The following is a 22,613-nucleotide window of genomic DNA, read 5'->3' on the forward strand; positions in this document are numbered from 1 at the left end:
GGACATTTTCTCTATAGGCTTCCCCTTTCAGTCTAGACCATTCCTTTCGTCCATGTCGGATCAGATCCAGGAGGTCCGTCCCACGGAGTGGGGTCCGGGCAAGACACCCCAGGGAAGAGCTCGTCTACCATCAAGTAGGCCACGGGAGAAGCCACAGTTGTCGTGCAACCTGTGCAGAAGGAGAAAGTCTGTATCATTTCTACCCATCAGACCCCCACGTGCTGACATGACACCCCCAACAGGCTTCGATGCGACCGTCAAAGGCCCTGTAGTAGCTGTGCACAGCGGGAACTTGGTCTGTCGTGTACCTATGCGTCAGATAGAGTTTCGAGTAACCATGGGGCACACCAGACGCGCACCACCACCCAAGATCGCATCCGTCATCTCGAGAGCTTGGTATATGATCTGATGCAGAATTCATCCACTAATGTTCAAGACCAAGACCAAGACCAAGACCAAGTCGAAGCAACCCCGTCTCCCCCTGACCAAACCCACGCCCCAACTCCAGCTCCAGCTCTAGCTCCATCTGCAAATGAAGAGCCTGTCAGCGCCTCTGTTTCGCCGGCGGATTATGGTACTATGCAGTCAACAGGTGGCGGCGCCAATTACGTAGGTAGTGCACATTGGGCTGCCGTCCTTGATGGCATTGCTGAGCTCAAAGACCACCTTGACAACGAAGAGTCACACCATTCTGATAGCCAGGGTCTTGATCCCCCATGTCCTCAGATCACTGGCCCTCAGCTATTGTACGGATGCCCCAAGCCGGCTGACAAAGATGAGATTTTCTCGTCGATCCCTACTCGTTCGGTAGTCGACCGGTTGGTGTCCCGCTACTTTAATTCTTTTGAGATGTCTCCAGGTTAGTGTACCCGAAATCTTTATTTTCGATCAACGTCAAGCTTACATCATATAACAGCTGTGTTACACAGCGTCCAGTTTCTGAAGGAGGTATGTCGAGTTTGTAATGCACCAGACGCCAATCCTAGCTAATATCGTCCATCAGTATGAAGCGTTTTGGGAAAATCCACAAGCAACTTCACCTGTTTGGTTGGGCTTGCTATTCACTATCATGTGTCTAGCCACCCAATTTGAAAAGTCTCGTCTCGACCCTGGCGTTCAATCACCAGCAGTTCTATCTATGGAACGAGAGCTGCAAGAAATGGTGGATACCTTTAGACTGAGAATTCCACAATGCCTCGTACTTGGAAGTTACGCCAAGGGAGGGCCATTTGTTCTAGAGACACTTATGCTGTATATTGCAGCAGAAATCTTTCTTAGCAGCGATGCAGAGATAGAAATCTGGATCCTGATGGGGAACACAGTCCAACTTGCCTTGCACATGGGTTATCATCGAGACCCCAAGCATCTCAAGGGCTTGTCGCCTTTTGCAGCTGAAATGCGCAGAAGGATTTGGGCTACAATTGTCGAGATGGATCTTGGATTATCAGCTCAGATGGGTCTACCACGTATGATAAAACATTGGCAGACTGATACTCAAGAGCCTTCGAACCTTCAAGATAGCGACTTTGACAGTGCTACAGTCGAGATGCCCCCATCAAGACTCAATACAGATCTCACTCCTATTCTGTATCGCCTCGTCAAAGCAAGATTGATGACAACTATTGGATACATCTGGGACTTTTCCGCCGATCTCAGACCATATCCTTATACAGAAGTTCAGAACATGGATGACAAGCTTGATCAAGCACGGAAGTCAATACCAGAATGTCTCAGGTGGCACTCCATGGCACGAAATATCACTGATTCTCCTCAGCAAATCATGCAAAAGGTTATCCTGGAGACTATCTTCTACAGAGCAAAGATTGTCCTTCACAGAAAGTACATGTTCTTGCCTCTCGCGCCGTCTGCTAGCTCTAGACGCATCGTGTTGGAGTCAGCACTGAAACTTCTTGATTACCAACACATGCTTCAAGAGGAGACGCAGCCTTTCTGTCAGCTGTACCAGGAAAGATGGAGGGTATCTTCTCTGGTGAACCACGACTTTCTTCTGGCGACAAGCATTCTCTGCTACTATCTACAGCATGCCCGGGGAGTAACACCACAGCTTTCAGAATCTACGTCTTTTGACGAAACTATCATGGCGTCTCTCAAAAGATCACATGACATTTGGCTTCAGTCAAGCAACTCTTCCAAAGAGGCCCGCAAAGTTGTGCGAGCCCTGGCAGTTGTCTTGGGCAGGGTTAATACGCCAAGCGCAGATTCAGGGGGCGAGAGTAGCCTTGTATTTGGCTTACCATCAACACAGCCATCTTCTACGAGCAATGATTATAGCCAAGGTAGGCCATACTATAGACTATACCTGTTTCTTGAGTACTATCTAGGCGCTAACATGTGGGGTATAAGAGACTCCAGGCGGACTCGGCTCTCAATTCCCGATTTTCAATTCCGCCCTGATGCCAAATTGGGCAACATTTGCGGATGATCTTATTTCAGCGCCCATGATTACCCCAACAGCTGAGTGGCAAGAGATGGACGGTTAGTCACATTGGCCGACATGACCCTGTATTTATTCAGAGGCTAACAGATGACGTTTTAGAGACGGTAGATGCGATGGGGTCATTGAATTGGCCTTGGAACTTGCAGTAAGATAGATTCAATGATACAACTTGATCGAACTTGCCAGCTGCAGCCAAGTCGCTTGGCATTCATTATCCGTAATCCTGCAAGTCTGCGGCGTATGAGGCACACTGTTTCATGGTAGCGGCTGGAGCTAGATGCGAAAATTCCAAGGCTAACAAGTTCATAAGCCGTTTCCGCGACACTAAGGCCAGGTAAGCAAGCGGGCCGTCCCGAAATAGCGATTTGAGAACGGCATTTGCCAAGGCCTTCAAATCGTCTGAACTTGCCAAGATGCCACATAATGAGGTGGGAACATGTAATTGCTGGTCATCAGAATCTCACGTAAGCTCAGGTTAAATGTCTTAATTTGGCAGAGACTAGCCATAGGGCTTGTACGTCTCATAATATGCTGCATTTCCAAAACAAGCCATGGCCGGCAGGACAGTGACAGACATACGTTACCTAATTACTACCATGCTCCAGTTCGTGTAGAACTATAGCCTATAGGATGATGTTGCGTTATCCAAAGCAAAGTAACCTGGTCATATATTCTTACCAACAGTAATGTGTCATCCCAATTGAAAAGGATTGTAAAAGTTAAATGATATGATGAAGTTGCAGCTAATTTAACCAGTGCTGAGACGAATTCCCTACTTGACTCGACTATGGCCAAGCTCATTCGCTAATGATACCCGGGGCAATGGCGTGCAAAGCAAGATAATGCACACGCTAAGCCGCGGCACATCCGAGCTGATGTTGATGGCTAAAAGGGCCATCACTTGCCGAATTATCCGACAGAGCTGCCGTTTGCGGGAGGGACGAATCTTTCCGCTTCTGTAAGCGTTGGTTGCGTTGCATCCATCAACCTGGATGATGTGTCTACATGGTTAGTTAGCGATTCGCACTTGCATTTATAGAAAAGCATCTCAGTGTGTAACCACTTACATGGAAAACCCCTCACTCAGCGTCCCGTCCATCTAATGTCTAGACTATTGTGGAGTGGCCTGACGTTCTAGATGGGGAGATAATCTAAGCGCTTGCTGCACCACAATCGTGCATATTGTTACTTGCTTGCGTTGCAGAACGAAATCCTTCTCAACAAGGCAAATCGTGAGACTGTTTCTCATCAACGGCAAGGATCGCTTCTCAGTCTTTTTTTGAGAGCAATTATATAGGGATATCCATGCCGTTGTTACATTCCACAACGGATGATCATGATCTAATTGGTAAGACGTTTTTAATTGTGACAGTTTATTTTTTCCTTTCCTTTCATGAGTGCAACATTCCGTGCAAGTTTGACAAGTTCCCACTACAAAGTTACCGACAGACTGGGTGAATCGCCGACATGTCAAACCAAAACAACCAATCGATTCGTTCATCATGCGATCGATGTCGTTCTCACAAGCTCAAATGTACTGTGGGTCAAGAGGATACCAGTCGATGCATTAGATGCATTCGCGCACAAGTCACTTGCGTCTTTGGACATAGAAGTCAGTCAAAGCGGAGCACAAATGTCAAAAAGACAGATCTCAAATCTGGTACCAACAGTCAAGATACTGCTTCCCTGCAAGTTTCAGGAACGGTTCCTGACTCACCAGATCTCTGGGTTGACAGACAGGAAGTGAGGGAGGGGTTACTTATTGGATCAGATAGTGGTCCATCCATGGATGATGGACATCTTTGGGCAGACTTGGGAACCAACCATGATTTAAGTCTATTTGACCTTACACCATCTTCTCTGCCAACACACAACAGCCAACAACAATTCTCCGCCACGGACTTTTGCAGTGTCCCGATGGCCCTGCACTCAACCCTTTCTGCTAGCAATAGTCAAGAATGGCAATTTGACTTGTCCCAATATCCGGATCAGACTGCCACTGCTCCCCACGCCATCGTGCAGCTGTCTACTCTCGTAGCAAAGATCCATGAAACCTCGAAAACACTTCAAGAGAGCTTCTGGACCAGTCTATCCGATTCGAATCAGCTGAAGAATTACCCAATCGGTCGCGTATTGAGCTTGTCACAAGACTTCAGCACCATTCTCGAATGCATCTGGATGTCCAAAACTATGGATTTCAAGCAACCCTCATCTTTTGCCGCCTCTGAAAACCACGGGCAAGATGCAACCTCTTCCTTCGGAATAGAAGACGCTCTAGACTATGGCGAATTTCTTCCAACTGTAGGGACAAGCCCTGGGAGTTCCGACTTGAGCACATCTACACACTCCTCTGTAGCTACTGCAGTCGACATGCCAACCATGCTACTGGTTCTCAGTTGCTACACCTCCCTTACGAAGCTTTACAGCTTGGTATTTGAGCATTTTGAGAGTCACTTGAGTCATTTACCGCATTCATTCGCCTCACATACTGCTTGTGCTTCCCCAAAGTGGGGTTTAGGCTTGCAGCTCGGAGAATTGCCCTCCGCGGACGAAACATGCACCAAGGTCTACACCGCTGTCCAGATTCTCCTAGATGCGTTTCAGTCCGTGGAGGATGTTGTTGGCCTGCCGAGGTCGCTCAGTGCCGTAAGGCAACAATCATGTGGCAAGGAGGAAGAGGTTGAATCAGGTGACGTGTTCAATCGCGCTTCTTTATGGACTGAGTTCCTGGCCAAGTCGGTATTTAAAGCAACTGTCAAGGGCTCCAGTGAGGAGGATTGCGAGGAGATAAGACAACTTTCAATCAAGGTAAAATCACTCAAGGCATTGATAAGGGAAAGGATGAAGCTTTGAATTATTTAAGGACTTTTCAAGGCAGGTGGGAGATTTGGGTGTTCTAGGTCCCAAGTACAGATAGTTACAGGCGTACAGCATGATATATAAAGGCGTATATTTCTCAGTTCAACCTATCGCTACGTCCGTCACCCTGTCCACTACCTTGTCTTAAGAATTCTTAATTCTTGGAGGGCCAAGAGCAGCAGAACCAAACCGTGACTTGATTATGGGACTAGAAACGCTACCAGACTACTTAACAACCTCAGAGGTACTCTCTCTATAGGTGACCCCACAACTTCTTCTCGCTTCAATTCTGCACAGGTATCATTTCAATAACCGCCGAGTTGGACGTCTTGTCCTTCTCAATCGAAGATATCTCGAACCCCGACCTTGAAGCAAGGTCATTGAACATCCTCGCATTTCGTCGCTTACCAGCAAAGTTCATCATCCATAGATCAGCAGCAGCAAGAGACACAGATGGTTCATCTGGAAGTAGATTCTCAGAAATGAGAAGCCTCGAGTCTGAAGCACAAGCCTCCCGGATATTCTTGAGGATGGCGACGCACTCATCATCGGGCCAGTCATTCAGAACACGACGGATATAGTATACAAGAGCGCCTAAATGATGTTAGTATCAGATAAACTTTCACAATAACAAGCTTACCTTGAGTTGATTGTTTGTCAAAGAAGCTAGAACCGACTTTCTGCACTTGGTTGAGGAGATGGTCCTCCTCCGGGACGTCATTGATCACATTGGGTAGGTCCTGCAGCACACATGCAGAAGCAGGAATGCTTGCAGTTTCTTCAATGATGGCCTTGATGGCCTGTCCCTTGCCGCCACCAACGTCGACAATGAGCGTTCTCTTGGGGTCAGTTCCAGCGTGTGCTGCTACCCAGCTAAAGTCATATATGCCTGTGATGGGCATATCGCCCAACCCAATAGCCATGGTGCTGTTGAAGGCTTGCGCACGCTCAGGCATCATTTCAAGCACATCATAAAAGGACTTGTCCGGGTAACCAGCGCCCAGCCCAAATGGGGAGTGATCAGATTTCTGCGGCTCAGCAAGTCCATTAGTCTGGAAGAACTGCGGCCACTTGACTGCACTTCCCATGAAAGCATCGAAGATGTGCGAGTAAAAGAGCTTAGCCCTTTGCTGCTGAAACATCTTTGTCTCGGATGGCAGTTCTATGAAGCCGGGCTTTGGGGATGAGAGAACCTTGGAGGCGATGAGGAAGTTGGAGAGTCTTTCGAGAAGGTTCAGTTCAATGCCCGTCTTGGTGGCCAATTCCTCAATTGAGGTGCCATCATCGGTAATGGCATCGAACATCTGGTGCTGGACAAATACTCTTACCACAGCTAGCTCTACCATGGAGTAGAAGTACCCGTGGACGGGAGTTTCTGCTTCTGGGTAACGCGAAAGGATGGATGACATGATGGGAATTCTGGCTGTAAGTAGAATGTGTGAATAGTCGGGTAAAGAGGCTTTACTAGGCTGAGGTTCCTATCTTATTGTGATTTATGTTATTTGGCATACATTTAACGTTATTCTCAGAACGATCACACAGACGAGGAGCTTAGGCTGCCGTATGATATTCCCGAAGCAGAAGCCGCAATGTTCCCGACATCCGAATCGGAGCCCCGTGCATAACGTCACCGAAATTCACCGACGAATCCCGAAGCATTACTTATCATGTTGTTTGTGGGTTTCGTAGTTCATGTTTTTCGACAAATATTGAGCGTAAACTACGTAGATTGGGTGATAAGGGCAGTACTAAGTACCGTACCCTTAATCGATCAGATATTACCACAAGGTTCACGTAAGAAAGAAAAGAACAGAGAGGCTTTAAGGAAAAGTCATCAATTGCATACTAAACTATCGCAGTTCTAGCTAGTTTAGATCATAGAATAAATACAAGCTTCTTTCCCGATATCTTTTTAGCTCTGATATCTTCAATACCGTCCAGGACCTTCTCAAGTCCGCCTTCCCTTACGAGGATTGCATGAGGCCTGATCAAATCATTGTCAAGAAGTTTTCGCAATACAGCCGTCCAGTACACTCCAAACTCTCCCATTTCAGCATTGGCTGGTCTCCAGTGAGGTTCCGGCCAGCGAATTTCTTTACCCAGCATCTGCGGGCCCATGATCCAATCAGGCTTGACCATCTTCCGTGTTCGAGCCACTGCTTCTGAATAAGGCTCGAGGGCAGTGTACTTTCCGCCAGCACGTCCAATAGCCTGGTAGCAGAACTGCATGCTCTGAGTAGTAGAGATACAGTCCAGAGCGTACCGAATGTTATTCTTGGTGTACTTCTTGATGTCTGAGATGCAGTTTGGGTCGTTGTAGTCGAATACGGCACTGGCGCCATATGATTTGGCAAGCTCAAAGTTGCGAGGAGAGCATGTTGTGACTGGTGCGAAACCTGCCAGTTTGACCAGCTGAATGGCTGCAGTTCCAGTAGCCGATGAGCCACCGTAAACCAGAACAGGTATTGACTCAGTGGTAGGGGAGAGGGGATTGCCAGGAAGTCCAAGACTCTTGAACAAAGCCAAGCCAGTAGTCATGAAGCTGATACCCAAAGAAGCACCTTGTTCGAAGCTAAGACTGGGTGGAATTTTCAACAAGATCCATTCCACGGCAGCTGTATACTCTGCGAATGCACCGACTGTAGGGTCTAGACGGTTCATTCCCATGATTGCTGTGCAGACGCGATCTCCGACGCGTATGTCGCATTTCGTCGCGTCAGGCCCGACCATTTCTACAACACCGGCAAAATCAAAACCCGCAACTGCACCAGGTGTAACATAAGATCCAATCATTTTCGTATCGACTGGATTCACTGAAACAGCTTTGGTTTTGATGAGAACTGAGTCACCCGTGATGTTGGGGATGATCTCGGTTGATGATAGTCGGATTCCACCATTGTCAGTCCCTACAAGGGCAGTTTGCTGGCGTTGGACCATGGTGGCTGGAGTTTTTCTATGGTATGACTGAAATGAAGGATATCTCTAATTGTAACATGTATTAAAGCAACAAATTGAACATCTTTTTCGCTGTTTAATGCAGCCGAAAATGTCCGGTATATAGTGTAGGGTATGTGAAGCAAATCACCGAAAAACGCCGACCGTATGGACTCCGCATGACGTATCAGAAAAGAAATGGACAAGAATATCAAAAACTGGTTTGATGATCTGATGGATTTCGTCTTGAAGTCTATCAGCTTTGAGTTGGGATAACGATAACTATACAGAACAGTGAAGTTGAACGTCAACACAATTTAACAAGCACAAAGACAAATGATAACTGCTGATAAGATAACCAACGATAAGATAACGAAATATAACAAGATAAGTGCAGGTTAGCTCAGCTGGCATTGTCCACCTGTACCAACTCCTTCGTAAGATTCTCCCATCGTTCCACCACAAACTCTTTCTACAAATCCCGTGTTACCAGTAGCATCGGGTCCAGGTCGACTCGTCGGAGTGTTCCATATGATGCGTTCATGGTGAACCTGGAATTCCCAGCGCTGTCCTGCATTTCCAACAAACTCAACAGTGTAGCCTGTATTCTTGTCACGGTATCCACCAGTAACCGCGTCTTTCGAGTCATGACTATTCTGCTTACTCAGAATCAATGAGTCATGGGTAAACAACGCCTCATCCTCATCGCGCGTGACAACGTGCTGAGCAGCACAGATTAGCTGCCCTTCGCGGTAGAGTCGCGCCATAGTGGATGGCTGATCCTCACTTCCCGCTGGTGGGAAGATGCGCATTATTTGCATTGCATAAGGTCCAACTTGAGCTCGGAGGTAGTATGACTCAGTCATGACTTGGGACCAAGCCAACGGCGACCAAACACGATCCATCCCACCGTTTGCTAAAGTGCCTAAAACGAATTGATCGCCTGCTGTCCCTTCTGACGAGTATAGAGAGAGCTGTGTTTTAACTGAGGCTCTTCCCATGGGTCGCACGTAGTACACCGAGGGACCCAGTCTAGCGTCAGTGTCTAGGCCTGTGTCTCCTGGCAGAGCCTCCAAATGCATGTCGCCCTGGACAACTCCAGGTACATCAAAAACCAGTGTTGCTTTCGACAAGTCAGAAGAACAAGAGAATGAAATGCTGCTGTTGCTTGTCGCGTCTTTCCAGATACCCTCTGTGACTCCGCTTTCGTCGGTACTGACAATAGATTCTGGAAAGAAGAGATCCCGATGCCAATTTCGTTCATCAGCCAAGATCACAAAGACCTGGACTTTGAACCCGCCATGCTTGAGACCTTCGGCATTCCTGGTGACTCCAATGACGATGGAGGATTTGTCATGTTTGGAAATCCCGTCAAAGTACCAAAGCTCCCATGCTGTTTTGGGAATAGCAGAAGTGAATTTAGGAAAGACATTGCCAGAGTCGGGAATAAAGGGTGATGGAAGTAGAGCTTTTTCGGAAATGGACTTGTCCACCGCAAAGGCAGATATTGTGACGTTGGACATGATCGAAAATGATGCGTGAAGAAATGCGCTATCCCGAGTATCGCCACGTTCGAATGATTGACATGAAAGAACAACACCGAGACCTGAATTGACAAAGATTTCTCCTCTTCTTACGCTGGCTCTGAACGGTAAACTCGGCGTCTGAGAAGGATTGCCGCAAAAGTCCGATCCTGCAGCTTACACATTGCATTTCGTCTTCATCAACACCGACCGAATTTATCCGAATGCCGATTCTGCATCGCGATGCAACTTGCCATGATCAGCAAAGTTCATGGCACCTATCAGGAAGAAAGCCGTTATCATCAGTTACAAGCTTTAGTTTTACTGGTTCATTAACCAAACCGAAGAACTCCGGCTAGATGTGTACTTGTTGTCTTCATAACATATCTAGGTACTTGAATGTGAATATGTTATCTCTCCTTCCAAGCCAAGTCAAATCTCAACAACGAATTATTCGTCAATTTCAACATTGTCTATTACAAATTCTATTATTGCCCCATTGCCGACTTGCTTGACAATGGACGCCTCTGAACCCATCGCTGTGATTGGAAGTGCCTGCCGCTTCCCCGGTGGCTCTGATTCTCCTTCCAAGCTCTGGGAGCTTCTCAAAGAACCACGAGACCTTCTCAGCAAAGTACCACAAGAACGGTACAATGCAGATGCATTCTATCATGCTGATGCTACACATCACGGAACCACCAATGTTCGACACTCGTACTTTTTGAGTGAAGACCCATCAAGCTTTGATAACAATTTCTTCAATATTCAGCCAGGCGAGGCCGAAGCCATTGATCCTCAGCAGAGATTGTTGATGGAAGTCGTCTACCAAGGTCTTTGTTCAGCTGGACAGACCATTGAAGGGCTTCGCGGGTCCCCTACCTCTGTCTATGTTGGTGTTATGTGCGATGACTGGAGCGGCATCATTACTAGGGACTTGGAGGTATTTCCTCGGTATGGCGCTACTGGTATGGCTAGGAGCATCATGTCAAATCGAATCTCGTACTTTTTCGACTGGCATGGTCCTTCGATGACTATTGATACCGCCTGTTCTTCGAGTTTGGTAGCTGTTCATCAAGCTATCCAGACACTGAGAAGTGGAGAATCTAAAGTTGCTATCGCGGCTGGAGCCAATCTTATTCTAACCCCTGGTAAGAGTCAAGATTGTTTTCTAATCAAGACAATTACTAACAATGTCGTTAATAGGAATGTACGTTGCCGAAAGCAAACTCTCGATGCTTTCACCTTCAGGTAGGTCCAAGATGTGGGATCAAGACGTGGATGGTTATGCTCGTGGAGAGGGCATTGCTGCCGTAGTCTTGAAACCCCTCAGTACTGCCATCAGAGACAATGATCATATAGACTGCATTATTCGCGCGACCGGGGTCAATCAGGATGGTCGAACTCCCGGTTTGACCATGCCCAGTGCAACTGCACAAGCCGATTTGATTCGCAGCACGTATGCTCGAGCTGGTCTCGATATTAATAAGGCAGAAGACAGACCCCAATTCTTCCATGCTCATGGAACGGGAACTCCCGCTGGTGACCCTCGGGAAGCTGAGGCTATCTCGCGAGCATTCTACTCACCGAAAAACCTGAGTAAGGAGGACAAGCTGTATGTGGGGTCCATCAAGACCATCATCGGCCACACTGAGGGTACAGCCGGTCTTGCTAGTCTCATTGGAACTTCCATGGCAATCCAGAACAAGGTAATTCCGCCCAACATGCATCTCGATGTTTTGAATCCCAAGGTTGCACCGTTCTATGATAACTTGGAGGTACCGACATCAGCCCTCGCGTGGCCCGAAACACATTCTGGTCAACCTAGACGGGCTAGCATCAACAGCTTTGGTATGGGCAAAATATATCTCTATTAATGACATGATTACTGAGCTATCTTCTAGGATTTGGTGGTACTAATGCACATGCCATTATCGAGTCATATGAGCCCAACCTTACAGGTCATGCCTCTGGGACTTTGTTTAGCCCACTTACCTTCTCTGCCTCATCTGAGCCATCCCTCCGGTCTTTGATGCTGTCTTACGCGGAACACCTTAGGATGAACCCGCAGATGTCTCTCAAGGATCTAGCCTATACTCTCCAAACAAGACGTTCAACTCTGGCCTATCGTGTGGCTATCACCGCTTCTACTGCCGAGAATGCGTCCAAACAACTTGATGCAATTGTTGAAGGAGAACAATCAAGCAGTATCAACACTCGTCAGTCGAGCAAGTCCTCACCCAAGATCATGGGCATCTTCACGGGTCAAGGAACGCAATGGGCGAGAATGGGAGCCAGGCTTCTTGAAGAGTCGCCCTTTGCGTCCAAGCGACTCGCTGAACTCGACGATGCACTGTCAAGTCTCCCTGCTGATGATCGCCCGACTTGGACTTTGCGAGAAATGATTCTTGCAGATGCTGAAAGCTCTCGTGTTGCCGAAGCAGCTATTTCCCAGCCTCTGTGCACTGCACTTCAGGTAGTACTTGTCGATCTGCTGCATCAAGCTGGAGTTGAACTGTCTGCAGTCGTTGGGCATTCTTCAGGTTCGTTACGCATTTATCTGGCGGGGCTCAAAGACTAAACGTTTCTATAGGTGAGATTGGAGCTGCATATGCTGCTGGCCTGCTTACTGCCAGAGATGCAATCCGGGTAGCTTATTACAGAGGCCTCTATGCGAAGCTTGCCCAATCTCCCAATGGGCATAAAGGTGCCAGTAAGTAACCACGCATGCCTCTTATTTCTGGAGAAATGAACTGACATTATTTGCAGTGATGGCTGTCGGAACCACCTTTGAAGATGCAGAAGAGTTCTGTGAGCTTGAAGCCTTCCAAGGCCGCATTCAAATTGCAGCCAAGAACTCTCCGTCGAGCATCACACTATCCGGTGATGAAGATGCTATTATCGAGGCTATTGAGATCTTCAAGGACGAAGGCAAATTCGCCCGCCAACTCAAGGTCGACACAGCCTACCACTCTTCTCACGTGGTTCCATGTGCCATGCCGTACCTCGAGGCCATGGATGGATGTGGTATCGAAACTGCCACTGCTACCAAGACACAGTGGTATTCCAGTGTTCACGACGGTCAAGTCATGAACGCTGATAGCCTCACTACAAGTTACTGGGTCGATAACATGACCAACGCTGTGCTCTTCTCGCCTGCTGTTACCCAGGCTTGGGAAGAAGGTGGCCCATATGACCTGGTTCTTGAAGTCGGTCCCCATCCAGCTCTCAAGACTCCCGCCTTGGACACTATTGAAGCAATCCACGACGGTCGTCCACCTTACACTGGGGTTATCGCCCGTGGAAAAGACGACGTACAACAATTCTCCAATGCTCTTGGCTTTATCTGGACGCACCTAGGCCCAAGATCAATCGCCTTTGAGAAATTTGAAGGTGTCGTGTCTGGTTCTAAGGATCGACCATCCTTTATCCAAGACCTTCCAAACTATCCATTTGACCATGCGAAGCAGTTCATGTCCATGTCGAGAGTGTCAGGTTGGTTCAACAGCATTCAAGAAGCTCCCCACCCTCTGCTTGGCAGACGTTGTCATGATCGCGAGACGTCACAGTCAATTCAGTGGCGAAATGTCCTGAGCCCGAAGGAGATCCCGTGGCTTCAAGGTCATCAGCTTCAGGGACAAACCATCTTCCCGGCTACTGGCTACATTTCCATGGCTGTCGAAGCCATCAAGATACTTGCAGAACCTTCGAGCCTTGGTCTAATCACTATCGAGGACCTGAGCATTACCCGCGCCCTGGCATTTGTTGACGAAGATGCAAGTGTCGAGACCTTGTTCGAACTAAGGATCCTTAGCCGGTCTGAAACTGAGATCCAGGCTGAGTTCTGTTGTTACTCTGGCATTCCTCATAACCACACTGCAACTATGGGCCTCAACTCAACCGCTCGAATCAAGGCTTCATTGGGAACCCCGACATCTGATCAAATCTCTAGCATTGCGGTAGACGACTTCGATCTTCGACCAGTGTCCGTGGACAGATTCTATGACTTCCTTGGGCGCCTCGGGTACAACTACTCATGGCCATTCCGTGGAACTACAAGCATCCGCCGCAAAGCAAACTTTGCTACTGGAACGCTTGAAGACCAATCTGGATCTGAATGGGAAGACCAACTCTTGGTACATCCTGGAATGCTGGACTCTTCGCTCCAGACAACGTTCGCTGCCTTCTGCTGTCCTGGTGATGAGAGACTGTGGGCTTTACATCTTCCTACGAGTTTCCGCTCGGTTGTCATCAATCCTTACTTCACTTCGGCAGGTATCGGAAAGCAGAGCAGCTTCACGTACCAGTCTGTTGCAATTGAAGAAAGGGGTGCCTCCAAGGTGCTGGTTGAGTTGAACTTGCTTTCCGAAGAGACAGGCGATACCTTCCTCCAGGTCGAGGGCATGGAGCTTATTCCTTTCTCTCCGGCGACACCAGCGAATGATGCCGTTCTTTTCTCTAGGTTCGATTACAGGCTAGCTGGTCCAGATGGAGAGTTGACTGCTGCCGAGTACAGCTTTAAACCAGAGGACTACAAGATGGCTCTCGACTGTGAACGAATTGCCTTCTATTACTTGCGTCGATTGGTTGCGACCATCACATCGGAGGAGAAGGCCAATACCTTGCCTCACTACCGCCATCTTGTCGACTGGGCGGCCTATGTGGTTCCTCAGGTGTCCAAGGGTGGTAATCCTCATATTCCTGCTAGCGCCGAGAAGGATACCCATGATGACATTCAGCAACTACTGAAGAAGCATTACGAACGCGTGGACATTCGTCTCCTTGAGTCTGTAGGCGAGAACCTCCCTCAAGTCATTCGGGACTCTGGCAACATTCTCGAGCACATGACGAAAGATGGCATGCTGCAGGATGTTTATGAGCAAGGCTTTGGTCTGAACCTTGTGAACCAATACATTGCGCACATGACATCTCAGATAGCGCATCGCTATCCGCGAATGAATATTCTGGAGATCGGTGAGTACTAACATGTTAATATGGAACCAGGTGCTAACATGATGCAGGTGCTGGAACTGGTGGATCAACAAGAGAGATTTTGCCACGATTAGGCTCAGCATTCTCAACCTATACCTATACCGATGTCTCTGGAGGTTTCTTCGACATGGCACAGGACCGCTTCAAGGATTACGCGGATCGAATGATCTTTAAAACCTTTGACATGAACATCAGTCCTGGGTCTCAGGGATTTACCGAGGGAGCATATGATCTTGTCATCGCCTCCAACGTACTTCACGCAACTCTCGAGCTTGAGGATATGATGAAGCATGTGAGAAGCTTCCTTAAGCCTGGAGGCTTCCTCATCATCCTTGAGACGGTCAACAATGATTGTCTACGAGTTGGACTACCCATGGGTAGTTTGCCTGGTTGGTGGCTTGGTGCTGAACATGGACGACGTTGGGGTCCTACTTTGACACTTCCTCAATGGGATTCTCTACTTTCCAAGTGCGGCTTTGGTGGAATTGATACGACGACACCTCCTGTTCACAAGATTCTGCCTGGACATGTCTTTTGCGCCCAAGCCGTTGACGAAAGAGTCGAGATTCTGCGATCTCCCGCGGACCATCTTGCGACACTTCCAGAGACCAAGTCCACCGAACTTGCGATTATTGGTGGACAAACACTGAAGGTTCATAGGGTTTGTGAACAAATCTCTCGCCGTCTTTCCTCCAAATACACCAACATCTCCCGCTTCAACTCTATCGAAGAGCTCAATGACACCGGCCTCCCCGAGTTCTGCACCGTTCTCTCTCTAACCGAGCTCGACGAGCCATTGTTTGCCAACATGACTTCTGGAAAATTGGAAGCTCTGAAGATCCTTTGGAAGCAAGGCGGATGTATCCTCTGGATTACCTCTGGTGCCAGAGCTGAGAATCCCCACTCTTACATGACCACGGGAGTAGGACGTTGCATGCGTTACGAGTATCCCAACATTACCTTACAGGCTCTGGACATCAAGCAAATCTCCGATAGATGCCCACAAATGATTGTGGATCATCTGTTGCGGTTGGAGATACTGGATCAATGGTCCAAGGAGCTTCGCTCGGATGAGCTGCTCTGGTCACTGGAACCTGAAATCTATATCGAAGAGGAAACAGCTATTATCCCTCGACTGTATCCCTATGAGTCTGGAAACGCAAGATATAATTCTGAGCGCAGAAAGGTCATCAAACAGGCGGATACGAAAACCGACCGGGTCGTCTTTGCGGAATCTGGAGGGAAATGGGAGATCCAGCATGCCTCGCCCCTACACATAGCGCAGGAACTTCCTTTCTCTTCCGGTATAAGCATGAAATCCATTCAGATTACTCATCTCTCGCCGGCGAAAGTCAACATAGCCCCCGGAGTTAGTGTCATGGCTTGTGCTGGCGTGGATGCAGCATCTAATGAGCCAGTCATCGCCATCACACATATCGCTGAGTCACCTGTTTCCATCCCAGCAGATTGGTGCATCCCTCTTGACAAGCTCGACCCCGTCGAGACTATGGCCGGACTTTCAGCAATTCTCATCGCGTTTACTATCATGAAGCGTCTTGCAAAGGGCGAAACGCTCGTGGTTCACAATGCACCCCCTCACATCGGGGATGCTTTGGACAAGCTCGCAAAACCAGCATCTGTTTCTATCTTCCACACTTCGTCCGATCAAGCCATGAGCAAGCTCGGTGCGCAATATATAGATCACCGTTCACCGTCGCGTGTTATCAAGGCGTCACTACCGAAGTCTGCTAGCAAGTTCATCAGCTTGTCACGAGAGTCCGGCAAAGACGAAACTACCAAGGCCATTTCTACATGTCTCCCTTGGCAATGCGAGACCATTGATACTGCGCATCTCTTCGGGTCAGGCAACATGACCCAACAATCAGCGTCTGAGAAGGAAGTGTCCAGCGCCCTCAAGAAAGCTTTTGATGAGGTCATTTCCCAAGTACGCACAACTGCATCTCCAGAATTGATCTCGTTGAAGGACAATCCCAACCCCATCGTCGCTCAAGTTCGCTTTTCTATCCTGGACTGTACAGATACGCCGATCCAGGCTTCAGTTCATCCCATTGACGATGGAAGAATCTTCCGAGCCGACAAGGCCTTCCTCCTTGTTGGTCTGACTGGAGAACTGGGTCAATCTCTCTGCAAGTGGATGGTAGAGCAAGGTGCTAGAAGTATTGTGCTTACCAGTCGACGACCCAACGTCTCCCAACGCTTCCTTGACTCATTCGCAGAAACTGGAGCCACAGTCAAGGCTCTCCCTATGTAAGTGCAAATGTACCAATACGCAATAAACCTTGCTAACAATATTGTCTAGGGATGTTACCGACCGCACTTCAATCGAAGCGTGCCTTGAAACCATCAAGAACACGTTACCGCCTATCGCAGGAGTGGTCAATGGTGCTATGGTTCTTCGGGATGCGCTTTTTGAGAACATGCCGTACGAGGACTTTATGAAGGTCCTCAACCCCAAGGTTCTTGGTTCCCAATTACTCGACGAAATGTTCTACGACACACCGTTAGACTTCTTCATCTTCTTCTCTTCCACCACCGCAGTCATGGGCAATAGTGGTCAGAGCAACTACATTGCAGGAAACATGTACATGAACGCCCTTGCATCGCAGCGCAAGGAGCGTGGCGTTGCTGCTTCATCTATCGACATTAGTTCTATTATTGGTCTTGGCTATGTTGAGAGGGCTGAAGATCTCAGTGAAGATACCTTCATCAAGATGGGTTACAAGCCCATGTCAGAGCAAGATCTGCAGAAGCTCTTTGCTGAAGCTATCGTGCTAGGTCGGCCAGACTGCCATGAGGTCTGCGAGCTTGTCACAGGTGTTACACCCATCTATACAGATGCTCAAGCTAGCGATCAGTATTTGAAGGATGTCAAGTTTGGGCATTTCATCATGGAGAGGTTGGATACTCAGGCATACACCGGAAAGGCATCCACTGTGCCAGTGAGAGTACAACTTGCCGATGTCAAGACTAGGGTAGATGCTGTTGCCATCATCAAAGGTATGTCTCAGGGACTCTATCACCAACAGCAGTTACTAACATTTGGAAGAATCCTTCATCATTCGACTTCGGAGAGTCTTGGCAGTTGGCCCTGATGAGGTGATCAATGAGAAGGCCACTCTTGTGGAACAAGGCGTAGACTCCTTGATGGCAGTCGAGGTTCGTTCCTGGTTCATCAAAGAATTAGACGTTGATATTCCTGTGCTCAAGATCCTTGGCGGCATGTCGGTTCCAGACCTGGTTGAAGAGTCCCTTGACCTTTTGTCTCCCTCCATTCTCGATGTGTCATCGCTAGAAGCTGGGAACGCACAGCCAGCGAAACCCACTGCCGTCATACCTCAGACACCAACCAGGGTCACACCTCCAGAAAGCTCCCAAGGCACAAGCGACCAAGACAAACCGCATCATGGCTCTGATTCGTCCCGCTCACCCATTGACACTCCCTTGACATCTTGGGACCGTCAAGGCTCAAGTCTTCCTGACAAGTCAGATGATGCCCCAAGCAGTACGGACAACTTGGCCCTCTCAAGAACATTTCCTAACGAGCTTTCCAGCATCATGTCATACGGCCAGGCCGGATTCTGGTTTCTCAATGACTATCTAGTCAACAAGAAAGCGTTCAACATGGCTGTTATGTTGAAACTCACGGGCCCGATCCGTACACAACCTTTAGAGAAGGCAGTGCATCTTGTTGCTGAGCGTCATGAGATTCTGAGGACTCGATTCTTCTGGTCTGAAGATGGAGATGAGAGAACGCCTATGCAAGGAATCAATCCTCCTACGATGAAGTTGACGATAAAGAGTATCGTCGACGAAAAGGAAGCAGAGACAGAATTGAAGCGTCTGCATGATGAGGATTGGGACTTGAGTAATGGAGAAGGAGTCAAAATCATCTTGCTTCAACTTTCTGACCAGGTGCACTTCCTCCTAGCCGGTATGCATCATATCTACCTCGATGGATACAGCTTCAGTGTGTTCTTTAAGGACCTCGAGTCTGCCTACATCAACCACCGACTTCCATCCCTTCCAGTGGAATCATAATATCGCTCTTTTGCACTCCAACAGCGAAAGATATATGAGGATGGTGATGTTCTCAAGTCCATTGAGTACTACCGTCGAACCTTTCCTAAGGCGTTTACACCAATTCGACTTCTCCCTTTCGCAACTAGAGCTTCACGGCAAGTTGCCAACGAATACTCGCAGCATGAAGCCAAGCTGAGCATTCCACCTGACGTTTCAGCCAAGGTCCGACAGCTTGCCCGCGCAAATCGGTCTACTTCGTTCCATGTTTACTTAGCTGCTTTGAAGATTCTTCTATTCTCCCTGCTTCCCGATACAGATGAGGTATTTATCGGAATTGCTGATGCGAATCGCGGCGACAAGAAGTTCATGGGTAGTCTTGGCTTCTTCTTGAATCTTCTTCCACTTCGCTTCCAACGGGGCAAGCCAGGCTCACGAGTAAGCTCGACCATCCAAGCCACCCGTGATGCAGTATATGGCGCGTTACAGCATTCCCAACTTCCCTTTGACGTGCTTCTGCGAGAGTTGAATGTTCCGAGGTCCGAAAAGTACACTCCAATCTTCCAAGTCTTTATGGACTACAGACAAGTCGTCCAAGAGAGATCCTCTTGGGGTGGCTGCAAGCTTGGGGATGAGAAGTGGTGTAATGCTGGCACTGGATATGACGTTGCCTTGGAGGTAACGGAGAACATCAACACCGATACGCTTCTAAGCTTGAGACTGCAGAAGCAGCTTTACTCTGAAGAGCATACCCAAGTTCTTCTTCGTTCTTACCTGGGTGTGCTTGAGTATATGGTTCGGGGCAGCGACAAGGCTGTTGATGTAGCTCCGACTTGGTCTAGCTATGATCTTCAGGCTGCTATTAATGCTGGAAAGGGTAAGTAATCGGATGGGAATTGCGCTGCATCACAATCATCTAACTTCTATTTTCAGCGCCCGAGTTTGAACCCAAGTGGCAGCCAACCGTCAGCCACCAGATTGACCAGGTGATCCAGAACAACCCTGAAAGGATTGCTCTGAAAGATGGCAACGGAAATGTGCTGACTTATGAACAAATGGGTACTCGCATCGACACTATCTCCAAGGCACTGATAGACGCTGGAACAGTTCAAGGCACGGTTGTTGGTGTATTCCAGGAGCCTTCTGCTGACTGGATCTGCTCTCTTCTTGCAATCTTCAAAGCTGGAGCAGTCTATGTTCCTCTCGATCTACGTAATTCCATTCCTCGGTTGGTCAGTATTGTCAAGGCGTCTCGTCCTTCCGTCATTATCACGGATGGTACTACAGATGACAAGGTCGAACTCATCGGTGCCAAATTCGTCACCAAACTTCAACTCGCTAGTCTTGATGAGTCTCGTCGAGACTCTACTGGTCTCAACCATGCCAAGGTCGGATCTCTCGCTGTCATCCTCTTCACAAGCGGCTCTACCGGCGAACCAAAAGGTCTCATGATGACGCACACAAATCTCGTGTCGTACGCCGAAGTGTCAAGCAGGACCTTTGCCAGGGTAGATGAAGATCTTGTGGTGCTTCAGCAGAGTCCATTCAGTTTCGACTTCTCACTCGATCAAACCATGGCCGCTCTGACCAACGGTGGATGCCTGTACGTTGTACCTGCCAGCAAGAGAGGCGATCCCGACGAGATTAGTAAAATCATGGTTGAGGAGTCTGTGAGCTATACAACTGCCACTCCTTCAGAATACGATCTTTGGCTTCGTTACAGCACAGAAACCATGCGTCAATGCACCTCATGGAGATTCGCATTCTCTGGCGGTGAGGCGATGAGCTACAAACTCGCCCGTGAGTTTGGCAGTCTGAAGTTGACGAATCTTCACGTCTTCAATGGATATGGACCAGCCGAGACTACGATTCTCTCTCACAGAATCGACCTCAAGTATGCGGATTCTGATCTTCCCGACCCTTTACCTGCAGGATATCCATTGCCCGGCTTTTCAGTCTGCATTGTGGATGAAAAGATGCGGCCAGTACCTCTTGGTGTCCAGGGCGAGATTGTTCTTGGTGGCCCGTGTATTGTGTCTGGATACCTCAGTATGCCCGAGTCTACCCGAGATAAGTTCCTGCCTGACACCTTCTTTGGCACCTCGGGAACCGTGTACCGCAGTGGCGATCGGGGCCGACTATCCCCTGACGGATTGCTATTCTGCGACGGCCGTCTGGAAGGAAACACAATGATCAAATTGCGTGGTTTCCGTGTTGAGCTGGATGAGGTTGAGAAGACTATCGTTAGGCATTCTGCTGGCGCTCTCTCCCATGCCGTTGTTACCGTAAGAGGAAACGAGGAAGGTCGTTATCTGGCAGCTCATGTCGTTTTTGCCCCAGAGCTCCCAGAACAGGATCGAGAAGGCGTCATGAAAGCACTCAGACAAACTCTCCCACTTCCGCCTTACATGCGCCCATCTCTATTCCAGGTACTACCAGACATACCAAGAACTGCCCATCTCAAGATCGACAGAAAGGCAATCCAAGATATTCCTGTGGAGACAGCCAAGTCAGAAATCTCTCAGAGTCTAACTGACTCCGAACAAAGGTTGAGCGAGCTCTGGCGCCGCGTTCTACCCCTTGACCCTGGTTCTCTCACTCACGAATCGGACTTTTTCCTTATCGGAGGAAACTCAATTCTTCTAGTGAAGCTCCAAGCATTGCTCAGACATGTCTCGTGGACAGCACCCAAGCTCGTGACACTCATGGGATCAAGCACTCTTGGCGCCATGGCAAGTGTCCTTGAGGACTGTGACCCTGTTAATGTCATCAACTGGGATGCAGAGACAAAGTTCCCTCAACATCTTCAGCTCGAAACACCACTCCGTGCCGCTGGCAAAACCACTGACATCAATGTTCTGCTGACTGGTGCGTCGGGCTATCTTGGACGCCACCTCCTCTCCAGCTTGGTCAAGGATCATCGTGTGGCGCGAGTCCATTGCCTGTGCCGCACTTTGAACAATGACAAGAGGGTGGATGATGATAGCAAAGTCAAGATCACCCAAAGTGATCTGGCGGAGCACAACTTGGGTATATCCGAGTCGACATTTTCTCAGCTTGCGACAGACGTAGACGTTATCATTCACTGTGCTGCCAACCGATCCTTCTGGGATAGATACGAAGCTCTGAAGGCCGACAATCTGGACTCAACAAAGGAGCTCGTCAAATTCGTTATTTCTTCGGGCCGAGCCATTCCTTTGCACTTTGTGTCATCCGGCGCTGTCGCCAAGTACAACAACGGACTGACACCTCCGGCGGATGGCGGTGACGGCTATGTGGCTACCAAATGGGCGTCAGAGTCTTTCCTAAAGCAAGCTGCTGACTCAATCGGTCTTCCTATTTTCAGCCACCGTCCTGTGGAGTGCGAGTTAGTGCAGCAAGCAGAGGAAGACATGTCCATTGTCAACGAACTTATGCAAATCGTCAAATCGCTCGGATGTCGACCATCTTTTGACGGAGTAGGCGGCTTTGTGGATGTCATGCCCGTCAGTGAGGTCGTTGAAGCTATTCACGAGGCTGCTCTCAATTCTCAGACTGGAAAAGGACTTTGCATTTTGGAACACAAAGCACATCAGCGAGCTTATGTGGAATCATTCGCTACAGTGGTCGAGTCTGATGATAACTTGAGCAAACTCCCCAGTATCCCCATCTTAGAATGGTTTGGAAGGGCGAAGAAAGCAGGTTTTTCTTATTTCTTGGCATCGCAGGATCTCGTTCTCGGATCACAGTTATTTTCAAGGCGTTAATAATTTGAGGTTGGCATAGAGGGTGGTATGGTAGAAGTAGTACCTAGATTAATACCAGAGACTTCA

At 48.6% G+C, this 22,613-nt stretch overlaps 6 protein-coding genes across 6 annotated transcripts; 3 read left to right on the plus strand and 3 right to left on the minus strand.

Annotated features, from left to right (window-relative positions):
* Positions 1–52: 52 nt before the first annotated feature.
* FSST1_000121 (uncharacterized protein) lies at positions 53–2,607 on the plus strand (the record flags this gene model as incomplete). Its single annotated transcript, XM_083223810.1, has 6 exons — positions 53–186; positions 243–859; positions 917–948; positions 1,004–2,297; positions 2,365–2,496; positions 2,558–2,607. The coding sequence occupies 6 exons, from the start codon at positions 53–55 to the stop codon at positions 2,605–2,607; spliced, it is 2,259 nt and encodes a 752-aa protein (XP_083090303.1).
* Positions 2,608–3,925: 1,318 nt separating this feature from the next.
* FSST1_000122 (Zn(II)2Cys6 transcription factor domain-containing protein) lies at positions 3,926–5,311 on the plus strand (the record flags this gene model as incomplete). Its single annotated transcript, XM_083226324.1, has 1 exon — positions 3,926–5,311. One exon carries the CDS (start codon positions 3,926–3,928, stop codon positions 5,309–5,311), a length of 1,386 nt encoding a protein of 461 aa, XP_083090304.1.
* Positions 5,312–5,600: 289 nt separating this feature from the next.
* On the minus strand, positions 5,601–6,726 carry FSST1_000123 (uncharacterized protein; the record flags this gene model as incomplete). Its single annotated transcript, XM_083226434.1, has 2 exons — positions 5,601–5,911; positions 5,958–6,726. 2 exons carry the CDS (start codon positions 6,724–6,726, stop codon positions 5,601–5,603), a joined length of 1,080 nt encoding a protein of 359 aa, XP_083090305.1.
* A 466-nt stretch (positions 6,727–7,192) lies between these two features.
* On the minus strand, positions 7,193–8,254 carry FSST1_000124 (chaperonin 10-like protein; the record flags this gene model as incomplete). The annotated part of the gene is made up of 1 exon (XM_083226545.1): positions 7,193–8,254. The coding sequence occupies one exon, from the start codon at positions 8,252–8,254 to the stop codon at positions 7,193–7,195; it is 1,062 nt and encodes a 353-aa protein (XP_083090306.1).
* A 395-nt stretch (positions 8,255–8,649) lies between these two features.
* FSST1_000125 (uncharacterized protein) lies at positions 8,650–9,774 on the minus strand (the record flags this gene model as incomplete). The annotated part of the gene is made up of 1 exon (XM_083226655.1): positions 8,650–9,774. One exon carries the CDS (start codon positions 9,772–9,774, stop codon positions 8,650–8,652), a length of 1,125 nt encoding a protein of 374 aa, XP_083090307.1.
* A 517-nt stretch (positions 9,775–10,291) lies between these two features.
* FSST1_000126 (uncharacterized protein) lies at positions 10,292–22,547 on the plus strand (the record flags this gene model as incomplete). Its single annotated transcript, XM_083226761.1, has 10 exons — positions 10,292–10,922; positions 10,978–11,622; positions 11,676–12,314; positions 12,365–12,484; positions 12,541–14,745; positions 14,793–17,031; positions 17,084–17,781; positions 17,831–18,810; positions 18,853–19,678; positions 19,735–22,547. The coding sequence occupies 10 exons, from the start codon at positions 10,292–10,294 to the stop codon at positions 22,545–22,547; spliced, it is 11,796 nt and encodes a 3,931-aa protein (XP_083090308.1).
* Positions 22,548–22,613: the final 66 nt, after the last annotated feature.

The sequence above is a fragment of the Fusarium sambucinum genome, chromosome IV, assembly GCF_050947815.1.
Source record: "Fusarium sambucinum isolate potato_lamoka chromosome IV, whole genome shotgun sequence".
NCBI lineage: Eukaryota > Fungi > Ascomycota > Sordariomycetes > Hypocreales > Nectriaceae > Fusarium > Fusarium sambucinum.